The sequence below is a fragment of the Ammospiza caudacuta genome, chromosome 4, assembly GCF_027887145.1.
Source record: "Ammospiza caudacuta isolate bAmmCau1 chromosome 4, bAmmCau1.pri, whole genome shotgun sequence".
Classification (NCBI taxonomy): Eukaryota; Metazoa; Chordata; class Aves; order Passeriformes; family Passerellidae; genus Ammospiza; species Ammospiza caudacuta.
In genome coordinates, this window is record NC_080596.1 from 59,361,305 (window position 1) to 59,376,629 (window position 15,325).

A 15,325-nucleotide genomic window follows, 5' to 3' on the forward strand; every position below is an offset into this window, starting at 1 on the left:
GAATGTAGCTAATGAATTCTTGTCTCTTATTGGGATGCACATTTTGAGTTACCCATAGCACAGGAGTGAGTTTAATGGCTTTATTATTAGTTGCTATGGCATAACTAAGCAACACCATGACAAAAAATACAAATTTTGAAGATGCAGTGAAGATACTAAACATTCATTGCTGTTCTGTGCTTGTTCAATGAACAGATTTTTTTTTTCCTCTAAAAGAACTGGATGCATAATTTGTTCTAGGGATTAGGGTTGGTTTTTTTGCAGAATAGAAATTAAGTCATTAAAAGCAGTGTAGTAACACAGTGTTAGATAAAAAATAATACTAAAAAAGAGGATCTGCAAGTGTCACAAGACTGGTTCTGCTGTGTTGGAATTCTCCAAACTACTTTGACTATAGTGGAGAATATCCCACACACACTGATACTGTAATTAAAGCCTAGATGCATATTAAGTTAGATCATTCCAGTATTTTAAATTACCTGAGTGATATTGAAAATACATATGCTTGCCTAATCAAAACCTTTGTATTAAGGTGTTTCTGCTTTAAGTTAAAATTTCTGAAATAAGAAAAGAATGATATAACTTTTGAGAAATAAAAATCATTCCGTTTCCCTTACATTTTCCTGTAATTCAGGAAAACTGAAGGCTTAATTTTAAAATTTCCTGACTCCCCAGTACTGAAAATTAAATGAAGAATCAAATTATCCTGTCATTGATAGTCTCTCATGAAGTATAACTGATAGACTAACTGTGGAAGGTTTATGACAAGATGACAAATTATGGAAGAATCTAAGCAGAAATTGTCCAACTCATAATCCTGAGAAATCTTCCAAATATTAGCTTCGTGGAAGAGTAAACAAAGCAGTCAGTAACTTGGCTTAGGAATTTTGGAATGGGAAAAGACTCTAATTACAGAAATATGAATTAGCCAATAAAGGATAATGGATTTTTTCAGAAGAGAAAAAAATCCTGTAAGGTCTTGAACTATAGGGAAAGTGTGAGATTGGTTTTAAAACATGCACTTGTGATCTTTTTCCAAAATCAGGCCTCTCTAATGGGTCTTATAAACCAGATCCTGTAAAATGTGTTCCACTCTGCAGCCCACTTTCCAGTAGAACGTTTAATATTTTGTAGAGCAGTAAAGGAGAGGGGGAGGTCACTGAAAGGACAAGCAAGAAGGATGTGTAGGAATGCACCAAAACTTTTACATCCTGTGGAGAAGTGCTCCTCACGATTTAGTGCAAACACAAGGATGAGGAAATCTCTCCCGTTCATCCCTGCCCACGTAACCCACTTCTCCAGACTCTCACACGGGAAAACACACACCAGAGCTGCTCCCAGATGGGAGGAAGATCCAGCCTCAGTCCACATTCACTGTTTCCATGATTCCATTCCACTTGAGCCCTTCTGCAGGACCTCAGCATTCAGCTTTCTTCTCCCATGGCAAGGGAATGTTGTGCTAGATATAGACCTTGAGCCAATCTCAAATTCTTAATTTGACCCAGATCTACAGCTTTATTTTAATGGAGCTTGGCTGATTTATGTGAACTGAGAATGTGGCTTATTGTCCAAATCAGAATTCCATGTCTCAGCAACTGAGTAAAATAAAACCTTAACTTGTGAACACAGAGGTCCAAAGGCAGCAATATAAATATTTTTAAATGCTCAAAGTTTATATTAGATTTAACTTGCTATAAACTATATCCAGCATATTTAATACAGGATTATTTTCTAAAAAATAATTTTAAAATAGAACACAGTTCAGAAAAGATCAACAAATACATTTGGGTAATCATGGTATAGATTTTAAAGTAAAGTTGATGAGCACTAAAAAGCAGTTTGCAAAGCTGCAGATACTTGCAAATTAACAAAGAATAAAACCATAGAGAAATGTGCTCAGTGCACTGCTTTTGAATTTTACCCCTTGCCAATTAGAAAGGATGTGTATAACAAAAAGCAGCAAAGCATTCTGAATCCATGTAATTGCTGTAAATATGGGAGAGTGGACATTATGTAGCAGTATCTTCAAAAGCTTTTCCCATGGCTTTTTCCTCATTTTGGGCAGAGGATAAGCCTTTTTCATAATTATCACAACTTTTCTATTATTTTCTCTTAGAAGTCTTGTTGGTTTCTTTGCTTCACCCTTTTCAGGGCACAGCGTGTGCACATGGCAGAGCCTGCTCACCCCTGAAAGATTCAAGTAGATGAATCTTGCTCAGCAGGCACAGAATTTTGGTAACATGCTTCAAAACATCTTTCCTATGCAAGTTAAAATTTTTTAAAAGCTTATGACAGGAATAATTTTGAATAGGAGGAAACACACTGTTAAAAAAAACCCCTTGGCTTTCCTGGCAAATCAGTGTTCCTGGTCACCAAAGCTTAATAGTGAACAGGTAACCCGACTTTTCGCAGTCTAAAATAAACATTGACCAATTAGTACACTTTTCTCTAGACTCATTCTTAGAAATAAGATTGATTTTTTTCCAACTTTAACTGGTATGTGGCAGACACCCAGGAACCAGCAAGAGCAATGAAAAGCCTGGCAGGCATAAAAGTAAAAACGATGTCTAAAAAAGGAAAGCAACAGAGCAAACATAATTGGCCAAAGATGCAATATGAACAACTTTTCTCTGATTTTGTAAAAGTGTGTCATGTTTTTAATGACCCAGAAAGTCACAGATGCAACTTTATACACATTGATCAACTGGTAGGCAGAAAAAGGAAATATTTAACAGTAAAGTGATTCTACATGAAAATTCCACTGTGAAAGAAGAAAAAATGTCAGAAACAATGACATCAGTTAAAATTCATTAGAAAAGAACAGATTTATAGGCTAAGATACTCCTTGACACATACCTCCATTTTCTTGAAATTTCCTGTGGTTGCAAATATTTCAAGATTTTAAGAAACCTGTAGTTATCAATAAGTTAAAATAAATGGGCTATCTTGGACAACAAAGAAAGAATAATAAGAATCTAATTATCATTATTTCATGCTGAACAACTTATTTACTCAGCTGTATGTTTGCATGTAAGACTGCTGTTATCTCTGGTATGCAGGAAGAACAGAAAAAAGAACTTTTATACAGTGTATAATTGACAGACCTACAGCAGAGCATAAAAGAAAAACAGTTTTCAGATTACTCAGTAAGCAATTTACTAGTGTTTTCTCTTGAGTTCAATTCATCAGCACCAGAATGCATGATTTTAACTATGTCTTTACACAATGTAAGTCTTGACCAATATGAGACAGATTCAAGATTTAAAGGAATTTGCAGTGCATATCACTTTAATCTACCAAGGAAATAGCTACAGATTTATGCCAAGAATTAAAAAGTCAAAAAGAAATAATTTCAAGAGAATAGCTTCATGGATAGTGTGGATGTATTTATTTCACTACCTGGTGTTTGTACAATTTGGATGTTTCTGTATGGTTAGTACTAATTTTCAGGAAGTTCCACTTAATATGAGGAAATGCTTCTCTACTGTGTAGGTGACAGAGCACTGGAATAGGTTGCTCAGGGAGGATGTGGAGTCTCCATCACTGGAGATATTCAAGAACTGTCTGGACACAATCCTGTGCAATGTGCTCTCTGTTGACTCTGCTTGCGCAGGAAGGTTGAGCCAGATGCCCCATGTCCAACCTCACCCATTCTGTGATTGTGTGAATAGCAACTCTGAAAACATAAGACAAACCCTGGCCACATATTACATTTATGCTAAAATTTAAGTCTAAATTAAAGAAGGGAAGACTGAAAAGGGATCTGATCAATGCACACAAAGATCTCAAAGGCAGGTGCCAAGAGGATGGTGCCAGACTATTTACGGTGGTGCCCAGTGACAGGATGAAGAAATGGACATGAAATACTGCACAAGAACTTCCTCCTCAACATGAGGAAGAACTTCTTTATGCTGAGGATCGCAGAGCACTGGAACAGCTGCCCAGGGAGGTCACAGAGTGTCTCTTTCTGGAGACATTCCAAACCCAGACATGTTCCTGTGTAACCTGCTCTAGGTGACCCTGTCTGGCAGGGGATTGGACTGGTGATCTCCAAAGTTCCCTTCCAATCCTACCACTTCTGTGATTCTGTGAATTGGGAGTGAAATTGCCTCAATAAACAACAGGTTGTTGAAGACTAAAGATACTTTTGAAGGATTGTAGATTAAAAGTGATTAATTTACACTTGAATTTTAAGGAAATACAGATGCTTTGCTGCATTGTCACTGAAGAGCAGTGTACCTGGATTTGGAAGGTTTTGTGTGTTATTATATGGATAAGAATTGCTAAAGAAAAATTACAGAAAAATATAGAAAATAACTTAGGGAGTTGGTGTATCACGAGACCTAGGTCCCCAATTCTCCTAAAAACACCCACCCCGACCCATTCATGACCAAAGATCAAAGTGTGCAAGGACTCCAGAAAAGGAACCAAGACTAGGATTCACATTCAGTTTCAGTCATTTCTTGGGGGTTCACTTGCACCTCCTAATCCCCATCTGCTTTTGCTCTCTTGGTTTTGATACTACAAAATCCACACTGTTATACTGGCAGTGGATTAAATCTTCTTCTTGAGGGAGAGAAAGAAACAGCTGTGTTTTATCTCAAACACACACCCATGGCATATATTAGGAAAGGCAGGCACACAAAAATGTATCTTCATCTTAAGCAAAATGGACCATTGTCCTCCATCCAGGAGGATAATGGTCCATGATTCTTTTTAAAGTCTTTCCCCAGCTTGGGAATGGATTGGATCCTGAAAAGTCTCTGTCAGTGTATAACCTGACTGATAGAACAAAAGTATCTATTACCAGCTCATAGTGTTAAATATAATTCAGAAAGATTCAGAAAGAAACAGTGTTATATTTAGAAAAGCAAAAATGCTCCATTTATTATGCTCATTCCAATTTCCAAAATTTAGATATTTTCTATGCAATGGTGAAATTTCCTTCTGTTGACTTGGCAAAGAAAGGCTACTTTGAACAGATTTTGTACATCTGCTACATCAGGAAAAACACCTGCTGATAATTTTTGAGAGTTTCCCAGCACGTAACTCTCTAGAGTAATTCAGCATCTAAACAGCATACAAGTTTACATAATATTGTAAGTCAGAGCAATTGTGTTTAATTTGTCTTTTCATTGAAAGATACAATCCCTTTAGTATGTCAGTGCAAAGGCAACTTAACCTGCCACCCAGGGATTAAAATGCCAGATCAAGACAGATATTTGTGAAATTAAACATTTTTCTTACCTTCATTATCTGAAATGGCCAAATGAAGGCACCAAAGCATTAGGAGCAAAATATATAAAGGAAGATTTCCTGAGCACTCAGCAAAGAGTAACACCAGGCAAGCAATTTGTATTAACTGGGAAAGCAGCTATTTATACCAATAACAATAATACATACCAATATTTTTCGTACAGCTTCAGAAAAAGTTCTTGGTTCCCTAGGTTAGGTATTTTGAATGTCACTGCCTGTACTCTAGCACCAGGCTCATACAAAAAATGCATGGACTGTTGCTCTTGGCAAAAAAAGTAGATGCCAAAGGTTGACCTTACTTAAAAATAATACCAGGAGTTTTGAGCATGTACCTGAATTCAGCAGGTTTCTTCTCTACCACGGTAACCCACACTTGTACAGCAGATTTCCTGTCACAAAATAAATCTGCAGATAGTAGCTCATTGCAAATAACTTTCTCTAGATTGTGGAAAAGTCAGTTAAAGGCGTTTCAAAGTAGCTTAGAATTATTATCTTCCATTCTTTTTACTCCCTGCAAATGCTCTTTTGCTTTCTTAGAGTGTTATTTATTTCCCTTGCAATAGATGCTGTCTGGTGAAAGCTCTGTTTTGCTTGCCCTGGTAAAGGGTCTTGACAAGTTTTAGCTCATCCGTTTCTAGAGGGTTTATTTGAGTGAGTCATGGTGTTGTTAGAGCTGTCTTTTGGTTTGTTATAAGAAATTTTAGCTGGATGGGAAGGGTATTGGAGAAAGTGGGACACTTTTCCAAGTTGGTGGATTTCTTTGTTAGCCGGCAGGCAGGAAGGCACTGGTGCGAAGCTGCACATTGCCACCCCGTGGCCAGAGTCGCTCGGCTGACTGCAAAACACGGAGTGCTCACACCTAATTAGAGCTTCAGGGTCCTGGAAAAACGTGAAGGGGGCTCAACTTCTCCAAGCAGGCAAAAGTTGCAAAAATGGGGACATGTAGCCCTGACATCTATTACTCCAAAATGAACTGCTTATCCATGAGAGGGGACAAGACTGCCCTACCTTGCAGAGACACACACAGAACATGCAGAGTTTGGAGTGTCCTTTTATTGAGCCAGGAGAGAGGGAGAGGACAGGCCCCTCACTGCTTGAATACAGTACTCTGTATTTTCCTCTTTGGAAATGCAAGCTTCTACAGGAAGACATCGTTTTCAGTAATTAAGTATTCTGTACCATGGTACCATCACTACAATTTCCTTCTGTTCAATCCCATTTAAAAGTGAAGGGGTGATAGTTGGGAACATGTCATTTCTGGATGAGAAAGCACGACAAGCATCTGGCTCTATATCTTACAAAGTTCTGCACATGGAGCTGCTCACAGGCACCAGTTTGTGCCAGTTCAGGAAGCAGAAAATTGTTATTTCAAATCAAGGAGAAATACCTACAGTGTGTCAGTTCCTGCAGAGCTTTTAGCAGCTCAGCAGCACTTTTTGGCTCATTAAGAGCATCAAAACTTGTGATCAGCTACATAACTTATTCGGAGTGGAAGCCTTCTGAATCTTCATACACATCCTATGTCTGTTTTTCATTTATCATTCAAATATCCCATTCCTCACTGTCTTTTCTAACAAATAGACTCTGCAGAGATCTGATTTTATACCCTATCTAGGAGGTATCTAGATTCCAGGCTATGCAGCCTTTTTGCTTCACTATGCTGGAAGAATGTTCTACCAGTTATCTGGCCAAAACTGATCATTTACCTAACAGCTATGGGAAAACAGTTTTATAATAATCAGATTTCCATTCAATAAAGACTTGCACCAGGAAGCTTATCAGGTAAGATTCATCTCGCACACCTCTGGAATTCCATATTGCAGAACATTCTCTGATGCTAAGGAGACTAGGGCCACCTAACAGGTGTCTCCTGCAGGGAAGATGAATCCTACCACTCTTCACTGGATGAACAGGACTTATCAGTATAATCCTTCTATCCAAAGTCAGTTCCTCACAGAACTCAAATTCCAGATTTGCTGTTCAAGTTGATTAATTATATTTGTTATCTCAGAATCATAAAATGATATTGTGCTCCCTGGAGGAAAAGATGTATTTAAAGATCAAACAGGTTTTGAAGAAGCTTTTAAAAATTAAACATGCCACTTATATATATAATTGAAATGCAGTTCTTTGAAATGCTCTGCCTGTGATGTACTTTAACCACATGCAGTAGCAAAACAGAATTCCCACATCACCAGAGCAAGGAGAGAATTCAGATCCTGCCTTTCCAAAAACCAGATACAGTTTTTATACTGCTCTACTGGTTTCAAAGGAATGGTTAAGAAATTCCATGTACTATACACTACCTAAGCACAATTTAACACTAAAGGACTATTAATAATGTAGAACAAGATTGCTATGAAAGCAAAAATTCTATGGAATCAAGGCAACAAGATGAAGTAGCTGTGCAAGAAAGAAGATGGGCCTTATCAGCAGAATTGAATTCCAGATAAATTGAGCTTCCCTTCCCAGAATACAGAGACAGCCTATGATTGCAGCAATCAAAATCAGCAAGAGGTTATAAATTTAGCTAGTCTGAAAACCAAATGAAATGGAAAATAGAATGTCAAGCACTGAATAGCAAGCTAATGAACAGAGAGCAGCATCCACAACTTTCACAGCTCTGAAGAAATCATACAGGACTGTTTTCATCTTATTACAAAGCTCCCATACCTTCTCAGTGATTTTTCATGGGCAGCTCCTCACAGCTCTGACTCCTTCTTCACAACACAGTCTACAAACTCCATATCTCTCCTCACAGCACAACCAACAAACTCCAACTCTCTTCTCACCCAGGCAACCCACTCTTTTGTAGCACTCTTCTTCTTATGGGACACAGCTGTGGTCTGTTAAGGGCAGGCCTGTTCCTGATCTTTGGTGATTAGCACAGCTTCAGCTCCTCAGGTGTGAGACTACCTTCTGCACTCTTTTCTTACATTCTATCCCTCCATACAGGACCTTCTGTTGAGTTTTCAGGTCAAGAGCATGTGGGATAATTAATTTCCCATGCTTAACAGGACAGTATGACACCAGCATGAATCTGTCATCAAGTCATTCCTAAGACACCATTACACTAAAACTTTCAAATTTACTATGTCAGAAGAGAAAACAAGCAAACAAAATGCTTATTATGTAAAAAAGCCTTCTAGAAAAAGCAAATACAAAGTGTTTAATCTAAAATGCCACTTTGCTTTCTGGACCTTGAGCTAAGAGCAGGACCATAGTGAGTTACCGTGACTAGCTCTGTCATCACACTGCTTCAAGGTAATTAAAAGGTCACAGTTATCATGATAGTGGCAATTATCCATTATATAGACCGTGGAAAGACCAAGGATAAAGATGCTCTTCCCCTTTCCCTGCAGAGTATCTCAATTATATCTAGATCTATATATACAGACATGGATATGTAATATACATATAATACATACACACACATATATATATAATATATAATACACACACACACACATATATATATGTTCTCTCTGTGTAGGAAATAAGTAAAACTGACAAAGAATTCTAAAGGTCAAAAAGACAACAAAAATCAAATTCCTGAATGTATATATAGAAAGAATTCAGAGCATGCTCTGAATGACAGATTTTAGAAAAAGAAAGATTGTTAGGCAAAAAACCAAGGCAATAGATTACATAGCTATAGAGTTCTGAAAATAAACAAATGAAGGTGTGTTTTTTACCTTTCCCCAGACCTGACAATATGAACAAACATAATATGTAGCCAACAGCCCCATCTGTTTTCTGAGACTGTACATGCAACTTCCAAAAACATTCATACTTCCTTTCTTTGTAGTATCCATTAAATATAAAACAAATCAGCATTTTCTGTAGAGTTATTGAGAGATTAAAAAGGCATCATCTCAAAATTGACTTCTTTTGTAACTAAAGTAAAATAATAAATTTTTCTAAAAAATATTTAGTTCTATGTAACACAATAAGAAAAGCTGTAATAAGTCATTGCAGACAATAGTGACAGTTCTGAAAAGGGCACTTAAATTGTCTTTGAGAATAGGGGAGGAAGGCCTTCACATGACCACTGAAATCCACAAAACTACTATTCATATTATGGGAGCCTTCAGTTCTACAAACCAGCTAGTTCTTAGTACAATATGTACGTAAGTTTTTTTGAATTAGAAGATAAAGCTAGTTCCCATAAGTACTGCAGTAGATGAATTTGACAGAAAATGAGGAATGGTGTCTGGGGAACGGGGTCAAAACCAATTCTCAAGCCCATCTGACATGCTTGTACAGATGCATTTACTTGATGTCAAAAAATGTAATAAAATTAAGTCAGGCAAAGGAAGCCACAATTCATATTGTGTGGTTTTTCTGCTGTAACACTTTATTAAATATTTTTCATTGCATGTATGCATTAATCATTTTCCAATATCCATCAAGGCAGAAAGATATAGTTAAGAAAATTGTAGTTTAAAAAAAAGAGACTGTTGGGTTTTGGTTTTAGTTCACAGACCGATCCTTAACAAATACAAGACTGTGTATCTTAAAGGCAATGAAATGTAATTCACTGTCATATAGACTGGTAATTTAGTCTGGGGTGAGGAGCTCAACCTTACAGCACACAGATAATGAGTCATTGAATGCAGCCTGCATCCTCCTACAAAGCCAGTGCAGTATTTCCTTAGGTACTTCTGCAGTAGTTCAGCTGCATTTTCCAAAAATGCTTATGAACTCTTGTAACACCGATCAGGAGCTAAATTTATTCTCCTTACATTCAGCTCTGTTGCAAAGGTTCTTGCCTTTTGGTAGAAGAAGAGAGACATTTCCCTATCCACGAGGAAGTTATGGTAGATCACAGCAAGTCTGGTGTAAATCTTCAGTTGAGCTTTTTTATTGCCCAGGTCCATGGCAGCAGCGAGTGCCAAGTGGTAATAGCCAGCTGCATCAAATGGGTCCTGAAATAAGAGGCTCAAAGATAGTACAACCAGTGCCAGAGGACTGCAGAACTCAGGTTTGTAAGTATTTAATAAATAAGATAGATTCTGAGCTTTTGAGGTTTTTCCCAATTTACTGTTTACATTCCAAACACACAAAACTAGAAAATGGCAAAACCTGATTCTATGAAATATTACTCATTATAAAAATTTGCTACACAAGTTATTCAAATTTCTTACCTTAAGGTCATAGAATATAATATCTCCTAAGATTGAGTACACCTTGACATAATAGAGTGTTTCTTCCTCAAACTCCAGAGGAGAGGAACAGAGGGACAAGGCCTTTAAATAGAAGTGTTCAGCCAGTTCGCAGTGACCCAAATGGTGATGGATGGCTGCCAGGCGATGGTAAGCTATTCTTTCATTTAGCTGATTTCCTAATGAGATAATGTAGAAGTCAGGATATAAGCAAAGAGACAGACTACTCAAATCTATGCTACTTTTTAAAAATTCTATATTGAATTTGCTGAACTGTTATTGAAAAAAAAACCCCAACATATTTGCTTAAGAGATGCATGATCAAAACCTGGCCTTCAAGAAAAATTCTATGAAATTTCTGAATTTTCTCCCATTGGATTTGACAGTGCCGGGGATTTTAAGAAATATATACATTAAAGATGAATGTAATTATTATAATATATATATACACATATACACACTGCGCATACTTACAAAGAATACAAATGAATTATTATGAAAGAAAACATTAATGGGAATAAAGACTCCCTTGACCATTCCAATATATATTTTACATGAAAATTTATGACAAAATGATCATTTCAGACTTATCAAAATGGCCTGTCTGTGCTTGTACAGAGGGTTAAGAAGGTTCTTAATCAGTTGAACAGCTACCAAACTTGAACAGTCATTTTGAAACAAGACCTATAATTTCTGATTTTTCCATCTTATGTTGTTCACATTCTGAGCTTTGGGCAAATATGAAAGTACTCTCAAAAGCCTCTTAGGACTATTTTATTAATGAGTATTGTATCTTAGCTCTTAGGAGAACACCCAGTTTGGACATAAAATTCCAGGTATGATTCTGTAGCCTACCAAAGGTTTTCGATTTGATCCCAAGTTAGAAGAGTAAGAAAGAAATTGCTCATTCTTGAATAGAAGCAAAAAATAGTAATTATAGTAGTGTTATGAAATCCTGGCAAGAACTTACTGAATGCAAAGGAAGAAAACTAAATTTAGAGTTCTGTTGTATTTTTAGAGGTATCACTCATACTCAGCTATAATGGAAATTGTTCTTACCTAATTTTACACTGAGGATGAGAGCTACTCTTGCATATTCCAGACTTTCTTCATAAGCCTTCAGATTCATCAGCAATTCCACCAATTTATTGCATAACCTGAGTTCAGTGGTTTTGTTGCCAGTCTGAACAGCAAGTGGAAGAGCCCTGTCCTGAAACACACGACATCAGCTTAGGTATGGCTGAACCCCAAGATGTGCACTGACAGCTCTCATTTATATTAAATCAAGTAATTTCTGGTTTAATCTTGCTCTTTGCTTAGAACAGTTCTTGCAACCAGAAGTGGATTTGAAACAGGTGATATCTGCTAACACCATGACAAGTACTCACTGGAAGAGTTTGCTGAGAGGTTCATCTTTTGGTTCAGCATTTATAGAATACCTGCTATGGTGGGAGGTACATAACTATCAATGCAGCAGAAAAACTGCACAAACCCTGTAGAAAGTCACTGCTTTCTCCTTTTCCCAAGTACCATTGAAAAATATGTCTCCAGCAGCTTCAAACAATTCCATTCCTAAATTTGGATCTCCTGTGCAAAGAGCAGCATCCTGAGCAACCTGAAAAATAAAAAAAGAATAGGGAAGGAAAGAAAAAAATTAAATCTTGTTTATTCCATGGTTAAAAAAATCATAAGTATTAGCAATTTTAAAAATATATTTTTATTTTCTCTCCTATTATAGTGATGAGAAAGGCTATATTTGATGTGAACATGCCCCTTTTTGGTACCCTGTCTTTGAACAAGCCAATGGCAGGTGCTAAAGAAGAAACAAAAACCTGGTTACATTTTCTGGCAATAGTATCCTGCTATCTTTGTCAGCGCATTACATTCTAAGAACAGCAGTGTATTTGATAGCTGTCATGTAGTAAATTTTAATTAGATCAAACATATCATAGAAATAAATTCAAATTGCAAGTTAGATATTGCTAACAGCAGATTTAAAGGCCTGCAAGCTGATTTCTGTAAATAAATGCAGGTCCACTACTCTGTTCTCATAGATAAATACATCTTGTTAGCAAAAAGGATTTAATGACAGAGCATGCAAAGCAAGAATACCAGGATCCTGAGTTATTGACAGAGAAAAAAAAATGAAAATGTGCCTTTTACAAAAGGCAAGGTTAAGAATCCTGGTCTGGCTTTGTCTTCTTTAGTTTTCAAATTGCATTCAGTTAATAAAAGTCCTTCTTTCTACTTGAGCACAGAGGTGTGCAGCACACATGCCTCTGCTCTCACACGTGAAAAGACAACATCAACTCCAGCTGGCCCTGTGTCATACTAGGCATGGCCACAGCAGGAAAAATTCAGATGCTGTGGAATGCTTCCTAAAGAAGCTCCTCTGTTTTCCTGGGAATCTGGCCCACAAGCCAGCATGCTAAGGTGATTATTCTCTGTTACCCAGCAGCAGGTAGCATGCCTGTGTCATGTAATTGCAGGAAGGAACACACAGAATTAACAGGAACTAAGAAATGTCACTGCCCAAAATCCTTCCAGAATCAAGCAACAGATTAAAATGGATTAGCAGAGGAAAATGCTGAGACTTTCCCCTTCTCCTGCTGAGCATTACATGAATGGTGGCACTAAATAATCAGAACATGCACAACACTGATACCACATGCATGCCTGTAAGTGTGGACAATGTACCTGAATATAAAGATCCACAAGTTCATTCTGCCTCAGAACATAATAGATCTTTCCTGCCCGGAGCCAAGCATATGCCTCCTTCTCTTTTTTCTGGAGATCTATAAATATTCCAAGGCTTCTTTTGGTATATTCCAGAGCTGACCTGTAGGCCCTGAAACAAGGAAAAGTGCTAATCACAAAAGTTTCTTCAGAATTGCAAATAGTTTTCTTCATAGCAAGAAATGTTGCTGTAAGACATTCTGTTCCCCTATTTAGGGCACAATTATAATTTCTCAGCTATATAACACTAGTAACTAAAGAACTCTTTTTTTTCCTCTTTTGTTCCATCTACATTTCCTGTTAGATTGTTATTATATTGTTATATATACAACGGAATATATATTATTATGTTATTCATACATTTTTCCTATTATATCTTATATTATTTCAAGATGGTTTATATGTATCCTTGCTCTACCTCAAACTTGTGAGAAGTAGAAAAGTCTTTGGTCATCTCTATCATTAATGGATTTTTATCAAAAATATCAAAGAAATCACATCTATTTTTTTTTTATAATCTATACATCTGACTTAAGTGTAACTGAGACTAATTAGCAATTGTTGAAAAAAACCCAAGAAACTGGGAAAGATTGGTAGGGCAGAGGAGAATAGGACATGTTATGATCTGTTCTAGAAACACTCAAATTACCAGATTTATTGATGTTGTGGTGCTTTATACCAGACACAGACAACCCAGAAATCTTAAATCTTTCTCCATCTTGTGTTAGACTCCCATCCCTTGACCCAGTGCATTTTCTTCTGAGCACAAGACACAAACGTATTAAAATGGACCATGAGCTGCACAGCTGTGGTGTTGTAAGAGCTGAGTTTCCTCGTTACTCAGGGCAGCTAACACAAGGAATATTGGGGTACTGTGGTTTAACCCCATATTGAGTTGTGCTGTTATCTGGTGGCATGCTAAGGTTATACAGTCTACATCTGGGAGCCAGTCTGGATATACAAATAACATCTACTACAAGCACACAGAGCAGTGGCTTCTCCAGCTAGAGAAGTCCTTCTGCAAATTCCAGGCAGCTTGAAATCTTAACCAACTCCTTTGTCTTCAGTGTCTCCAAAGGATGGTCACCAATTATACCATTAAAGAACCTTAACAAAGCAAAATAAATTGGGTGACCTACTAAGCATGTTAGATGTTCAGACTACAGGCACTTAAAGCTAAAATAGGTATCTGTTCTCTTTCCCTGACTGAGAAATTTTTTTGCATCCTTACTGAGGCAAGCTTGAAACTATCTGAATCAAAAGTAACTCCTTGAAATACAGCAAGAAAAAAAAAATCAGACAAAGCAGCCTTAAAAAACACTCTAAATATTATTAGAGAAAACGGTTTCCTCAGCACTTGCTACTATAATTTAAGTTGTGCAGTTTGTTATTCAATAGATCAGAGCAAAAATTTGGTATTTGGAAAATAAAAGCAGTATGGAAATTGCAGAAGAGCAAAACTATGTAGGTTTCCACTTTGGTTTGTACTTATGTAAGTTTTGAAAAAAGCCCTTCCTCGAAGAGGAACACTTACATAGAGGCAATTTAATGCCTGACCTGTTTGGAACACGTCCTTTGGTACCTTAAAAAAAAGTATTGCAAAAATCCTTGAAAACAAATCACCTGATATAGCAATCATCAAGAGCTGCATAACATAATAGGTTTAAAATGTATTTACAAAGATTTTAAAAATAACTTGGTTTCTGAAGTAGTGCTAATCCTTTCAGAACATCTTGTCTCCCTTGAGAGATTACAGTTACTTAAAAAGAAACAAGAAAATTCTCCATTAGCGCTGGACTTTTGAATTCTGATAAAGTGTATTACCAAAGCAGAGAGAGGGGGAAAAAAACAATCGGTCATATTCAGCTTTTGCAGAAAAATTGAGATCCTTTGCAGGATGAAAAGTTAAAATCAGAATGCAAGAAATGTCATTCAACATATCTTACCTTTCTGTTCCTAAAGACAGATAGAGCTGACTAATAGTTTCTAAAATTTGTCCCTCCAGAACTTTGTTGGACATCTTTCTGGCTAAAGATAGTTGATATTCATTGTAGATGACACACTGAGTCTCATTGGGAGCAACTGTGCTGTAGAAATGACACAGCAGTTTAATTGCTTGCAGCTGACCTAGGAGAATAGATTGGAAAAACAAAAATGAATCTCTGTTT

The 15,325-nt window shown here is 36.9% G+C and overlaps 1 protein-coding gene across 4 annotated transcripts in view; it reads right to left on the reverse strand.

Moving 5' to 3' along the window:
* Nucleotides 1–9,610: 9,610 nt before the first annotated feature.
* SH3TC1 (SH3 domain and tetratricopeptide repeats 1) overlaps nucleotides 9,611–15,325 on the reverse strand; it is a 28,343-nt gene continuing 22,628 nt past the window's right edge. For 2 of the 4 annotated variants that reach the window (XM_058803623.1, XM_058803624.1), the window contains 6 exons: nucleotides 15,104–15,284; nucleotides 13,119–13,269; nucleotides 11,914–12,036; nucleotides 11,481–11,631; nucleotides 10,404–10,600; nucleotides 9,611–10,184 (listed from right to left, as the gene is read on the reverse strand). In XM_058803623.1, coding sequence (XP_058659606.1) covers nucleotides 9,954–10,184; nucleotides 10,404–10,600; nucleotides 11,481–11,631; nucleotides 11,914–12,036; nucleotides 13,119–13,269; nucleotides 15,104–15,284 — 1,034 coding nt within the window. In that variant the 3' untranslated portion in view covers nucleotides 9,611–9,953. Of the gene's footprint in view, nucleotides 10,185–10,403; nucleotides 10,601–11,480; nucleotides 11,632–11,809; nucleotides 12,037–13,118; nucleotides 13,270–15,103; nucleotides 15,285–15,325 lie in introns of those variants that run through there. The other 2 variants (XR_009274658.1, XR_009274657.1) reach the window with 2 other exon arrangements.